Source organism: Brassica napus, chromosome A7, assembly GCF_020379485.1.
Source record: "Brassica napus cultivar Da-Ae chromosome A7, Da-Ae, whole genome shotgun sequence".
Lineage (NCBI taxonomy): Eukaryota > Viridiplantae > Streptophyta > Magnoliopsida > Brassicales > Brassicaceae > Brassica > Brassica napus.
In genome coordinates, this window is record NC_063440.1 from 25857814 (window position 1) to 25871786 (window position 13973).

At 37.1% G+C, this 13973-nt stretch overlaps 3 protein-coding genes and 1 pseudogene across 6 annotated transcripts; 3 read left to right on the plus strand and 1 right to left on the minus strand.

Annotated features, from left to right (window-relative positions):
* The first annotated feature begins 125 nt into the window (after window positions 1-125).
* Window positions 126-3451, plus strand: LOC106355974 (rhomboid-like protein 17, chloroplastic). The gene is made up of 8 exons (XM_013795828.3): window positions 126-1607; window positions 2035-2149; window positions 2238-2357; window positions 2447-2554; window positions 2679-2732; window positions 2875-2976; window positions 3065-3106; window positions 3195-3451. The coding sequence occupies exons 1-8, from the start codon at window positions 1210-1212 to the stop codon at window positions 3297-3299; spliced, it is 1044 nt and encodes a 347-aa protein (XP_013651282.2). The 5' UTR covers window positions 126-1209; the 3' UTR covers window positions 3300-3451.
* A 160-nt stretch (window positions 3452-3611) lies between these two features.
* LOC106357265 (rhomboid-like protein 16, chloroplastic) lies at window positions 3612-6298 on the plus strand. Its single transcript, XM_048736237.1, is given in 9 exon segments — window positions 3612-4154; window positions 4686-4740; window positions 4938-5034; window positions 5037-5056; window positions 5293-5400; window positions 5530-5580; window positions 5676-5777; window positions 5857-5898; window positions 5983-6298. Coding segments are annotated over 9 exon segments (897 nt in total). The 5' UTR covers window positions 3612-3837; the 3' UTR covers window positions 6088-6298.
* Window positions 6299-6433: 135 nt separating this feature from the next.
* Window positions 6434-9680, plus strand: LOC106357266 (tip elongation aberrant protein 1). 4 transcript variants are annotated; one of them, XM_048736227.1, is made up of 12 exons: window positions 6434-6527; window positions 6642-6829; window positions 7164-7313; window positions 7425-7592; window positions 7708-7860; window positions 7944-8096; window positions 8163-8330; window positions 8401-8517; window positions 8591-8780; window positions 8853-9123; window positions 9198-9333; window positions 9402-9680. In XM_048736227.1, exons 2-12 carry the CDS (start codon window positions 6649-6651, stop codon window positions 9458-9460), a joined length of 1746 nt encoding a protein of 581 aa, XP_048592184.1. In that variant the 5' UTR covers window positions 6434-6527; window positions 6642-6648; the 3' UTR covers window positions 9461-9680. The 4 variants fall into 4 exon arrangements, with proteins under 4 accessions (XP_048592184.1, XP_022544945.1, XP_013652396.1 ...); XM_022689224.2 differs by having other exon boundaries at window positions 6491-6829; window positions 8853-8985; window positions 9061-9123; XM_013796942.3 differs by having other exon boundaries at window positions 6491-6829.
* Window positions 9681-9815: 135 nt separating this feature from the next.
* On the minus strand, window positions 9816-13637 carry LOC106354370 (annotated as a pseudogene).
* Between the last annotated feature and the right edge of the window lie 336 nt (window positions 13638-13973).

The window sequence follows — 13973 nt, forward strand, 5'->3', positions numbered from 1 at the left end:
AACGAACTTGGATTGCAATCATTTTTCTCTCTTCTTTTGATGTCAATCAAGAAGAACTTATGGAACAAACAATGAGTTATAGTTTGCACTTGGCCTCTTAAACTCTTCCTCTGTAGCTAGAGGCCAACTCTGGTTCTTAAGATTGAATGAAAGTTTGGTAATTTGCTCAAAATTTTCTTTGCACTAAACTGACCTAGACAAAGGATGATAAGAGCATAAATTAGAAAGAGAAATTGCTTCAAATACAATAAGCTGGATTCACTTTTAAAAATACATTTAATCAAAAAGATTATAATATTTGAGTTTAGGGTTAGTTGTTTAGAGTTTAGTATTTAGTGGTTGAATTTTATTGAAATCATATAAAACTTTAAATTAATTAAAAGTAAAACAAAAAGGTAATATGTGTAAATATCATGGTAAATATCAATCGGGAGTATTTTCTAAATTGTATATACATTCACCACAAAGTTACTGACATTGTAGAGTAACAACATCTCGGGTTCCTATCACCATGGGCACGGATAGTGACTGGCAAATACTTGTGAACTTTCTGGTTTTGTAGCTTCTTTGACTTGAATGTATATACAATTTATATTTTAATCTGATAGATGCATGTTATTGTTTAATGAATATTTGCAAGTTAATTTACAATTTCCCTAAACTCTTGAGGATTTACAATTTTTTTTTATTTGAATAAATTTAAAACAGCTAGTGTGATATTATTTTTCTGAAAAATAATATTTGCACTGCTACTGTATATAAAAAAGCTGACGTTGCTAACCCATAATACTATTTTAGTGTCAAAACCATACTATTTTAGTGTAGTTTCAACACTAAAAACAAATTCATCTCCAACCACAACACTAAACTTTACCCTAAAAAATATTTTATAATATTATATTTATTTAATTTATTTATTTTTTTGTTTTTAATAATATAATTTATTAATAAAGTAAGTGAATAGTGTTTTAGTGGAGTGAATAGTATTATAGTGTAATGAATAGTGTCACACCAAATTTAGTATGAAATTATAGTGTTACACTAAAATAGTGTGATTTTTAATGTTGGGTTGGAGATGGTTTTGGTGTAAAATTCACACTAAAATAGTGTTTAGGAGTTGGGTTGGAGATCACCTCACACATAGCTCATGATAATATAATAATCTACAGAAGTTACGTCCTTTTTGTCTTCTTCTTCTTCTATATCTATATGAGCCATTTGGTAAAATTTGAAATGAATTTGTTGGAAGAAAAAGACAAAAAGAAAATGCATGCGCATGCGCTTTTCTCTCGCAGGTTCGTCGTTGGCTCTTCTTCTTCTTCGCAGCTAACTAAATCTCTGATGAAGAAGAAGAAGCTCGCTTTTTCTCACTTGAGCCAGAGCCGCCATATACTCAGCCACCTCCTTCCTTCTTCTGGCCTCGCTTCTTCTTCATCTTCTGTTGGATTACGGTCGGAGAAAATCGATGGGTTCTTTGCCAACACGTTGAGGAGAAACACCCATCTGAAGCTGAAACCCGGAAGTATGTTGGAAGCTAGAGCTCGGTTCTTCGATCCTCAGCTTCTTCCTAAGCCTTGGGTTTTCACTGGCTTTCAAAAACGTGGATGGTATATTTTTGTTTCTTATTTACTCTACGTTTCTTATACAAACTGAGCTTCGATATGGTTTCTATTTATTTTTTTCTGGACTTTAAGCTAATCTTCTACCTTTCTTTTTTTAATTTTTCTGGGAGAAACTTGTCTTCGTGTTTGTAAAGTTTCTAGCTTTATTTAGGGGTTTAGGCATGACTTTTTATGTGGTTAACCAGGTTAAGTTAATCTACCTTAGTTAAAATCAACAATGCTTTTGTATATGTGACGAATCAGAAAAAAAGGACAATAAGAAATCAAATAGGCTTCACTTGCTTTTTTGCCATTTCTGTGTACTTCTTGATTTTTGTAACAAGCATGCTTTTCCTTTCATAGACCCATAGACTAGGACCTAGTCCCATTTTGATTTAAGGAGTAGGCTTTTCACTTGGGTTTCCTCTGGCAGGAAGTCTTGGTTTAATGCAGCTAATGGTGTTGTCTTCGGATTGATAATAGCTAATGCTGCTGTATTTGCTATGTGGAATGTTTACGACAAGCTATGGATGGTCAAAAATTTTGTGGTCAGACCAACAATGTCCAAAGCTCTAATCTTTTTTTATCTTTTATTTGATGTTCAGCTCTTTACTTAACCATATGATGTTTCGGCAGCTATCATTGAAAACCTTGATGACTGGACGTATACACACGCTGATAACTTCGGGTTTTAGTAATGTTGACACCAGTCAACTCATCCTTAACATGTTTGGAGTCTACTACTTTGGGTCCAGCGTATGACCTCTTTCTTTAACGTTTAAATTTTCCAGAGTGAAATGTTTCCTTGAATGAATAATACTAATTCTCAAACCCATTGTTGTTAGATCGCAAGAACATTGGGACCGGTCTACCTTTTGAAGCTGTACTTTGCTGGAACACTTGCTGGCTCTCTTCTCTTCATAAGTGTGCATGGTGTAATGGCAATACTCAAGGTATATATATATATCAACCATTCCATAATAGTTTCCTTGCTCTCAAATCATGAGAGGTCCACAGATGAGTAGTTTTTCACATTATTAATATTTACGTTTCTATATTGGTTGTTCAATCATACAGAGCGAAGGAGTAGGAGTTTCCGACGAGGATAAATCAACGCTCATTGCACTGCTGGTATGTTTCTCTTATTCATCCAATTAAATGAATTTGTCAGAGCATCTTTTGGAGACAGAGAGAGAGAGAGAGAGAGAGAGACGCAGAGGTTCTTGTTTGGATTAATCACGAAAGGTACAACTCTTTCTAACTTGTGTGGCAGGGTCCAGAGGGATCTGTCTATGCCATTGCACTGCTGGATATGTGCCTCTACCCCAAAGTTACTACATACTTTGCGTTTATTCTCCGAGTACCCGTAATGCTTGTAAGTGAACTCTTCACAATACTCTTCATAATGAGAGTCAAAAGTACTCTTCTCTACTGATTATTCTCACTCTTTAATCAATACTCAGGGAATCTTAGGCCTAGGACATGACTTGTTAAAGGTGCTAAAGGTGTGTGTGTATCTGATAATCTAATCTACGTTTGCTTGGAAACAATATGACTTTCTCTTAGTCTGGACCAACTTATTGGAAATTGCAGGGGGAGAAGAAGAGTGTCACCATTGATTCGATGCACACGGGAGGAGGAGCTATGGTTGCAGCTATTGCATGGAGGCAGATTAGGAAATGTCGATTCTACTATTGACTGGTTTCATTACTGGTCTAGGAATCCTTGGATTTGCTGCAAAAGACTCAATTGATATGATCATGACAGTGGTTATGTTTAACTTTGTGAGTCACAATGAGATTATTATTATTATTATTGGTTTTTTTTGGACAACGAAAATATTTAGGGTATAGTTTGTGTTTTGTCTTTTACATTAATCCAAGTTCCATAGCAATCATTTTTCTCTCTTCTTTTGATGTTAATAAAGAAGAACTTATGGAACAAACAATGAATTATAGTTTGCACTAAACTGACATAGAAAAGGCAAGGATGAGACCATAAATTAAAAAAAAGGAGAAATTGATTCAAATACAATAATTAGTTGGATACTACTACTCTACCAGTGAAATATCGCAGTTTTTCAAAAAAAATTTTTTTTTTGAAAAAATGACTTTGGTAACACACATAACTCATGACAATATCATACACAGAACAGAAGTTACATGCTTCTTTTTTCTATCTTTGCGTCATTTGGTAAAATTTGAAATTAATTTATTGAAGAAAATAGACAAAAGAAATGCATACGATTTTGCCTCGGAGGTTCGTTGTCTTTGGCTGTTGTTCTTGGCAGCTAACTAAATCTCTAATGATGGAGAAGAAGCCCACTTTTTCTTACACAAGCCATAGCCACCATAATCATTTCCTGAGCCATCTCCTTCCTTCTGGCATCGCGTCTTCTTCATCAGAGATTCATGGGTTCTTTGCCAGCACGTTGAGGAGATATACCCATTTGAAGCTGAAACCCGGAAGTCTCTTGGAGTCTAGAGCTGGGTTCTTCGATCCTCAGCTTCCTCCTAAGCCTTGGGGTTTCACTGGCTTTCAAAAACGTGGATGGTATATTGTTTCTTCCCTATTTATTCTAACATTTCTTACACAACACAACTGAGCTTGGATTCTGAAATGTCAGTGTCTCTTTCTCTATAATCTTTTTTTTTTTGAAACAATCTCTATAATCTTCATACTTCAGATTTTATATAGTAACTAATGGTATTTATATTTACTAGGTATATATTATACTTTTTAATTGTATTCTGAGAAAAACATATGTCTTTGAGTATGGAAAGTTCTTGAAAATTTAGGGATTTATGTGGTTAATCTACCTTGTTAATTCCACTACTTTTTTTAGCTTTTCTATTCAGTCATGCTTTCTATGTGTGAGGAATCAGAAAAGGACGATGAGAAATCAGTTGCTTTATTTTTTTTTTTTTTTTGACTAAGTCAGTTGCTTTATTTCTTTACCATTTCTGTGTAGTTCTTGATTTGAGTAGAATAAAGCTCTCTTGTTGCTTTTCCTTTTATACGAGTAGGCTTTCCATGGTATTCACTTCTTTTTTTTTGGGTTTACTTGTGTGTTTCCTCTGGCAGGAAGTCTTGGTTTAATGCAACTAATGGAGTTGTTCTCGGGTTAATTTTAGCTAATGTTGCTGTATTTACCATGTGGAAGAATTCAAACCGGAAATGGATGGCAACAAAATTTTGTGGTCAGACCAACAATGTTCAAAACTTTCTTTGATCTTTATTTACTGTTGGACTCTTGTCTTGGATTTTGTTGATAATTTTTTTTTTGGTAATTATTTTGTTGATAATTTGGTATTTAACCATATGATGTTTGGCAAGCTATCATCGTACACCTTTATGTCTGGACGAATACACACGCTGATAACTTCGGGTTTTAGTAATGTTGGAACCAGTCAACTCATCGTTAACATGATTGGACCTACTACTTTGGAACCAGCGTATGACTTCTTCTTTCGTTAACGCTTTAATCTTTTAGAGTGAAATGTTTCCTTGAGTGAAGTGAATTCATGTGTTTCCTATGAACTATCTATCTACAACTGTTGGGGATACAGGTTTTTGTTTTTGTTTTTGTTTTTGTTTTCTAGATAGATCATATATAATGACTTGGTTTCCTGTTATTGATTTTCCACTTAATTTTTTTTTATATCTCCATTTCTTAACCTAATGCTGTTAGATCGCAAGAACCTTGGGACCGGTCTACCTTTTGAAGCTGTACTTTGCTGGATCACTTGCTGGCTCTCTTCTCTTCATAAGTGTGCATGGTGTTATGGCAGTACTCAAGGTATATATATCAACCAGAATAGTTTCATTGCTCTCAAATAATGCTAGGTCCACAGATAAGTAATTTTTTACTTTGATATATTTTTTTCAAATAATATTTACCTTATATATTGGTTGTTCAATCATACAGAGCTACGGAGTTTCATTCAAGGATCAATCAAAATTAAACCTTTTATTTCTGGTAAGTTTCTTATACATCCACAGAGAGAGACTTAGAGGTTGTTGTTTCGAATTAACAAATGCCGATGAGGTAAACTCTTCTCAACTTGTCTGCAGGGTGCAGAGGGACCTTTATATGCCATTACACTACTTGATATCTTCCTCTACCCTAAAGTTACTACATACTTTGCGTTTATATTCCGAATACCCATAATTATGGTAAGGAACTCTTTACATAGTCATCATAATGAGAATGAAAACTCTTCTCTACTAATTACTCTCACTCTTCAATACTCAGGGAATCTTAGCCCTAGGACAAGACTTGGTAAAGGTTCTAGAGGTGTGTATCTGATAATCTAATCTACGTTTGCTTGGAAACAATATGACTTTCTCTTAGTCTAGACCAACTTCTTGGAAATTGCAGGGGAAGAAGAAGAGTCTCACCATTGCCTCGATTCACATGGGAGGAGGAGCTATGGTTGCAGCCATTGCATGGAGGCAGATTAGGAAAGGTCGATTCTACTATTGATTGGTTTCATTACTGGTCCATGAAGGATTTGCTGTAAATGACTCAATTAATAATATAATAGCAGTGGTTATGATTAACATTGTGAGACAATTATTATTACCATTGACATTTTGGACAATGACATTAATTTAGGCCAATAACCCAAGTCCAATCGATGTCAATCAAGAAGATCTTATTGAACAAACAAGTGCCATCATTGCAGTAAAGTTTATAAAAGAAACGAAAAACAGAAAATTTAATGTGCAGTGCAGTTAATATGGTAGACACCATCAGAGTGTCGCTAATTACTCACTGGACAGAGTTAACGCTTGCGGAAAATTAAATTACTCATTGGATTTAACCGCAAACGCGAAAAAGCTTCGGTTGTCACGTTTGCGGTTGCCATCGTTAAGAACCCAAAACAGAGAAAGCACCTTTTATCCTCTGCATCGCCGTAAGAAGTAAAGAATCATTTGCATTTTCGGTTTTCCCGACTTCAATTTTATAACCTCCTTTTAGAAATTTTCCCGCACTTTCCAAACCCAAAGGAAGAATCTTTCTTTTGTATTTTCCAGGAAAAAAATGAGGTGGGAGAGGGTCCGACGACAAAACCAGCAAGTGGGTCTCGGTGATTCTTCTTCCGGGCCCGGGAAGAGGTGGGGACACACTTGTAACGCCATTAAAGGAGGCAGATTTGTCTACGTTTTCGGTGGGTTTGGTAGAGACGATTGCTTAACCAATCAAGTTCATGTCTTTGACGCTGGTGAGTGTTCTTTGTGTTACATCATCTCAGTGGAAAAAAAAAGTCGCTTTTTTTTTCTAAATGCAGTTAGTGTGAGTCGATTCTCGTAGTGGGTTTTACAAAAGTCTCAGTCTTTGTTTGATCTGTGTAATCTTTTTGTTCGTTCGTGTGGTAGACCCCATTTACCTACCCATCTACTACTATACACCATTCTCAAAAAGTTATCTTCTTTTGTAGCTAATCTTGATCTTTGTCCTTTTGTACGTATCCATTGTTTCTTTCCTCTTTGCACTGCACTATGGTGTTTTGTTGTTACTTACTTATAGCCTCCTTTTCAAAAACTTCATTGTTGCAGGAACGCAGATATGGACTAAACCGGTGATCAGAGGCGTGCCGCCTTCTCCGAGAGACAGTCACAGCTGTACAACTGTTGGGGATCACCTATTTGTGTTTGGTGGTACTGATGGGAAGAATCATCTCAATGATCTGCATGTGCTAGATACTTGTAAGCTCTTCCATCTTTTCTTATGGTTTCTAGTTATTCAAGAAACTGTTCCTGGTGTGAGGTTTTTGAATTTGAATCTATTGTGTGTGTGTGTGTGTGTGTATTTGATAGCTTCACATACTTGGAAATGCGTGGATGTTAGAGGTGAAGGACCCGAGGCTAGAGAGGCTCATAGTGCCACGCTTGTAGGCAAACGCATTTTTATATTCGGCGGCTGTGGGAGATCGTCTGGTTCAGATGATGAAGTGTTCTATAATGACCTTTACACACTCAATACAGGTACACATCTTCAGGCTGCCTTTTCTTGTGTTCATTGATATGGAATGGGAGAGAGATTCTGATTCTTGTTTTTTTTCTTGACACATGTAATTGAACTGGCTTTAATCCTGTTTAGAGACTTTAACGTGGCAACGAGCTGTAACAGCTGGGAATCCACCCTCTGCACGAGACAGTCACACTTGCTCAACGTGGAAGAACAAAATCATTGTAGTAGGTGGTGAAGATTTGGATGATTATTATTACTCCGATGTTCATATCCTTGATACAGGTCCAAAAATCATTATTGAATACACATAATCGTTAATGCGTCTGTATGTCTTCTGATATTTTCTGGTTCTGTATTTTTTTCAGAAACGTTTGTATGGAAGCAGAAGAAAACTTCAGGGCAGGTGTTAACACCTCGAGCTGGTCATGTCACCGTTGCACTCGAGAGGAACTTGTTTGTATTTGGAGGGTTTACAGATTCTCAGAATCTTTATGATGATCTCTATGTGCTTGATGTGGGTATGTAACTTAGACCTCACGCCTTTAATTGCTTTATAAGTGCTTGATGTTGGTTTGTCTCTGTAGAAACGGGTGTATGGTCCAAGTTAGTTCATGCCATGGAAGAAGGGCCATCTGCTAGATTCTCTGCTGGAGCAGTATGTTTAGGTCCTTACAAGGCTGGTTCTTTTTTCTTTGTTGGTGGCTGCAATAAGAATCTTGAGCCGTTGGATGATATCTACTACCTACACACAGGTTTTGTTTCTACCTTTCACTTGGAAGGTTGCTTATTATTCTCCTAATCATCTTTGCTTATTGCCAACAGATGGTGGATACAATGCACGGTTTGATCAAACTCCAGGGAGGTTTTCTCTAAGGAAACAAATGAAGCTAAAATGTCAAGCGCAGAAACTAGCTGTGGCTGGAACCAGCACTAATCAAGGTGTGTCTCTTAACTTGAAGCATTTGTTGTAAACATGAACTCACTCAGGTTGCTGTATATGGTTTTGTTGCAGGAAGAGAGACTCTCCCTATGAGCATTGGCTCGATGTATCAAGGGAAAACAGTTTTTCACGCCAGAGTTACTGAAAACGTCCCTTTAGGTTACTCTATAGAGACGATCATTGATGGGAGGGTGCTTCGGGGTTTTTTGTTTTCGAACAGACACAGCTCTGCTCAAACGGCAGGTCCAAGCGTTAGCAGTGGGTAAGTGTTGAAGTTATAGTTTCTCTTTGTGCGCATTTGTTCTATAGCATGTTTGATTTTGTTGGTTGTTAGCAGGAAAAGGCCTGCTATGACGGATCTTGATTGTGATCATGGAGCAAAGTCACTGAGAACTTTGAGCGAAGATGCAGCAGGTAGTAGCCAACAAGCTGGTCCAGTGGATCCTTCTGATGATGCTAACAAGAAGGTTGCAGATTCAAATGATATGGACACGTCTATGATTGAGAAGGCTGATGCCAATGTAAACATTGTGAGACAACAGGAGGCAGAAACCGCTGCTGCTGCCTCTGATGTCAAAGATCAAGATCCTTCTCAACTCAATATGGTATGAATGATTAGCTCAAGCTATTTGGAATGATGATGTTTCTTACCAGAATGTGTACTGAATATACTCTGCAGGGCGCTGTGAACTCAGAAACATCACCGGTTACTCTTGATCAGGCGAATGTAGAGCCATTGAGAAATGAGACATCAACAGACGTTGCTGCTGCTACTGAAGCTGGTCCTGGAGGAGATTCATCGCCACAGAACCAAGGTGATTCATGAACAGACGTGACTCTACGATTGGGTATAAAGTCTTAACTTATTCATTCTGTTGAACAGATGCAGGAACCGTTGCTGCGGAAGATGAAGAGGCAGAACAGAATCCGCAACAGCATTAACTAGATGAATGATCTTTTGGGGGTGTATAGTAGGATCTTGAGATAGCATTTGGTGTGAAAAGGTGAAGTAGAAGAAAGTGGAGGATGAATAGAAGAAGCTGACTCTTGTGTTAAGGTCTTTTGTTTTTGTATTTTGAAGCTCTGCAATACAAACAAGATTTTCCTCTGTTGGTATTACATTTTAGTTTCAATTTGCAAGCAAAAGCTATGCCTTAATGAAGTTCTTTTTTCCTAACAAATCATAAACTCTGATATAGACAAGTAAACACACGCAAACAAACATAGTATTAGTAGTTACTTCTGAAAAGACTTTACAAGTGAAATCAAGGCATTTACTTCTTTTTTTGAAACACAAGGCATTTACTTTGGTAGACCAAAACACTTGACCAACTATAAAGATTACGTTTGATATTAGTCTTTGTAATGACTAATGACAGTAAATTTACTTATGCCACGATTAATCAACAAACCACCAAACAAGCTCTTAGACATATGTTTGGGCATTACATTTATTCAAAGTCTGAAACAGTACATATATTATGTGAAACAAAGCAGGAGGTTTTGAGAAGAAGAGGGGGCACAGTAATGGATTTGGCACCCCCAACGATAGTTTTACCACAACAAACTCTTCGCCTTGTGGATGAAAGCATCAACGAGGTAGAACCAGAATCTGCTCCAAGGAGAGTCAAAAGAGAGAGATGTGAATAATCCAATAAGTATAGTCACATAAGCTGCGGCTAAACTCCAGTAGAAAGATACCATGTCGATCGTGGACCCATCAGCTTCCACTCCATTATCTGGTTCTTGAAAGCTACTGTTGTTGCAGCTTGTGTTGGTTGGTTTTCCACAGAGAAGAGAATTTGCTAAGTAGCTTTGTGCACCAAAGGTATTAAACTGTTTTCCTTGTGGAATGACTCCAGATAAGTTGTTGTACGAGACATTGAAAACAGATAGGCTGCTCAGCTCCGTTAGTTGTGGTGGGATCCGGCCGTGTAACCTGTTGAAGGAGAGGTCAAGGCTTTCCACATTCTTCAAACCTGAAAAGCTTTCTGGTATCGATCCTGATAAGTTGTTGTGAGAGATATTAAGAGCTTGTAGTTCCAGAAGACCTCCAAGCTCTGTTGGGATATCACCACTCAACTCATTATCTGAGAGATCCATTCCATACAATAATCTAAGATTTCCAAGCAGGTAGTAGGTATCGTATCGGTGTTTTGTTGCAAATGTAATTTTAATCTGGCCGCTTGACTTGTCGCTTGTCTTCCTCATAACCTGCTCCAGTAAACTAGGAGATTGTAGATATACATGGTCTTGTTTCTCTACACGCAAGTTTCTTTGCAGATACGACAAATAAATGAAACGTTGAAGCACGGAAGTACCATAATAGGTATCCTCTTTCCCCAACTCAAATGATGTATTGCTGAGGCATGAAGGTATGGATCCGCTCAGTCTGTTGTTGGCAAGATCAAGATGTTGGATGTTTTTTAGGCCACACAACTGGCGGGGAATATTGCCTGTTAAATTATTCCCCCGAAGAAGAAGAGTATGAGTGTTTCGGGTGTCAGTGAAAGCTGGAATATTCCCAGACAATCTGTTATATTTCAGATCAAGTATAGCTACATGCATTAGCAATGTGTCTGGAATAACCCCTGATAGATTATTATCTTGAAGGAGTAATACTACTGGCCTTTTTGAATTGACCTGCGGAGGTATGCCACCAGATAAGGTATTTGAGGAAAGGTCCAACAGCTCAAGATAAGTTAAGTTGAACAACGAAAAAGGTATTTCACCTTCCAAGGAAGATTTTGAAAGTAGTAGTGTTTTCAAGTATGTAAATTCGCCAATCCAGCTCGGAATAACGCCCGTGAGTTTATTGTTCGAAATGTCAAGTAGGTTCAAGCTTTTCAAGTTCCGCAGACCTTGACCAATCTTTCCTGAAAACAGATTGTTATCCATAGATAGTTCCAGTACAGCAGTGAAGTTGACTGCTTCTGGAAACACTTCTCCACTTAGTTTGTTATGTGACAATGTCAAGATTCCAATAGAGTAACAACCCATTAAAAAACTTCTTGGCAGCTTCCCATGGAAGCTATTGTGAGATAGATCCAGATAAGAAAGCTCTTTCATGTTACCCAAAGAAGATGGAAGATATCCATGAAAACCGTTATTAGCTAGATTTATATACATCAAATGAGGAAGTACCCACCCAATATCCTCAGGAAGCAGATGATTGAAGTCATTGGCTGACACATCCAGGAAACCCAGATTATGTGCAGATTCCGGTAGCTGAAAGCTTGTAAGAGAATTATTTTGTAGAGACAAAACTTTGAGCTTCGTATTGTTTGCCAATAGCCAATAAGGAAAAACTCCAGAAATTCTATTGTCAGAAAGATCAATGATACTCAAATTCTTTTGGTGTAGGAGAAAATTAGGAACCTTAAACAAGTTGCAAGATTGTAGTTCAATAACACTCAGTTGAAAATTTGGCTTCCAATAACTTATAGAGTCTACTTGGAATGATTTGGATTTAGAACCAATTTTGAAAACCCTCAGCTCTGAGAGGTTTGCAAGCAAACCAAATGAGAATAAACCTTCAAAGTTGTTATCTAACAACGATAAGTGCTTGAGGGATCCAAGGTTACCGAGAGAAGATGGCACTCTCCCAGTCAATTGGTTTGCTGAGAGATCAAGAAATTGAAGACCAGTCAAGACAGTTAAGCATAAAGGAAACTGACCTAACAATTTGTTTTCTCTAAGATTAAGCTCTTGCATATTCTTCATTTCACAAATCACTGCGATGATCAATTACAAAATTACATGCACATGAGTAAACGTTAATTCAATACCAGTTTTAATGCAACATCATATGATATGTTTAGACTTGCCTTGCAATCCAATTGATGCATAAAATTCATTAACACTTAGATCCAGAGCTTTCAGCTTCCTCAGGGCAGGTGAAACTGCCACAAGATAAAATCACGCAAAGGAAAATAGCTTTGCCTAAGAACATGATCATCTCAAGAAAATTTATTGTATAGAAAGTAGTTTTGAGCTACCTTGTACTGATAGAGAGCCATTAAATCTGTTTGCACTCAGGTCTAGCACTTGCAAATTTGTCAAATCTGTAAGTTCTGAAACGACATCCAACAAATATAAAACGTCTTAGAAGTTATAAAATACTTCTAACTATTAAGTCGAACTGATAACATAGACATCACTAATAACAAGGTCATCATGTGTGCAACCACTTAGTTACAAATGGATATATAACATACCTTTATCAGGAAAAGGTCCATTGAAGCTGTTACCACTTAGAGAAAGAGTTGTAAGTGATGTAGCGGCATCAAGAAAGGGAAAGATGCTGTTGTTGAAACTATTAAAACTGAAATCCAGAATCTCCAGGTTTCTTAATCTCCCTAGGCTTTTATAACCTGCAGACACGAATCTTGTTAAGCATATAATAATGAAAACATATCTCAAAACATTTTATTATAATTTTCAAGTGAAGAGAATTCAGATGACGGTTGGATGTGATTGCAACAAGCAACATGGCACACAGATATGAGCAACTCAATTCAGAAACAGGGAAAATCCAAGCACCATAATATCAAAAAGGTAAGATTTACTACATATCCCTATACAATGGGTTTGTTACAGAAGTAGAACCCCAACACAGATATAAATATATGAAGTTCCAATGCCAAACCAGATGATCAAACAAACCACAAGATAACCGTTATGGTAGCTATAAGATGTTCCAATGGAAACCTGGTAAAATACCTTCAACGTCATCAAACAAGCCACTGAAGGAGTTAAAGGATAAGTCCAGGCTACGAACATCTTCAAAGGGATGCAGCAAAGAAAGATTAAAGAAACAACTCTCTTTGAGGTGCAAATCACTATAAGCAATCTTGGTCACCCGTCCGCTTGTACTATTGCACTTGACACCCTCCCACCAGCAGCAATGGCTCTTTGTGTCATTTGTCCAAGTAGGGAGAACATAGTCAGATTGTCCTTCTACAGAAACGGAGATCAGGTATTGCTTGAGATCCAACAAAGCCTTCCTTTCCTTTTCAACACAGCTTTTGTATCCATGTAGCTGCCCCAACAGTAATATCACCCATATCAAATATTTTCTCAAAAACACCTTCCCCTCCATTTTTTGTTATGAAGTTCAAAGAAAATGCCTTCACCGTTATAGATAAAAAGACTCTGTACAATTACGAAATTTCAAGTCTCTGTTAACGACAACCCTTTAAAACCATGCCATACGTTAAGTGAGTGATCGCTATCGTTTACTTATAACTGCATGATAAGAAAATTCAAGGTCTTTGCAGAGAACATTCATAATAAAGGTGTGATATATGTCTCTCTAAGACCCATTTACCAAAAGAAATACAAGTTAACAAAGACTTTGGTTTTGAACAAAAAAAACAAAGACTTTGGTTGAAAGATAATGAAATCAAGAAAAAATAATGTGTGGTATAATTTACCGTTATACATTTCTACTTAA

Bases quoted from the DNA above. Each gene is read 5' to 3' on its own strand.
- LOC106355974 (XM_013795828.3), top strand. From the start codon at position 1,210: ATGAGCCATTTGGTAAAATTTGAAATGAATTTGTTGGAAGAAAAAGAC. The intron at 2,358-2,446 runs GTATGACCTCTT...CATTGTTGTTAG, and splicing joins TCTACTACTTTGGGTCCAGC to ATCGCAAGAACATTGGGACC. The intron at 2,555-2,678 runs GTATATATATAT...TCAATCATACAG, and splicing joins GTGTAATGGCAATACTCAAG to AGCGAAGGAGTAGGAGTTTC.
- LOC106357266 (XM_048736227.1), top strand. From the start codon at position 6,649: ATGAGGTGGGAGAGGGTCCGACGACAAAACCAGCAAGTGGGTCTCGGT. The intron at 7,314-7,424 runs GTAAGCTCTTCC...TGTATTTGATAG, and splicing joins TCTGCATGTGCTAGATACTT to CTTCACATACTTGGAAATGC. The intron at 7,861-7,943 runs GTCCAAAAATCA...TATTTTTTTCAG, and splicing joins TGTTCATATCCTTGATACAG to AAACGTTTGTATGGAAGCAG.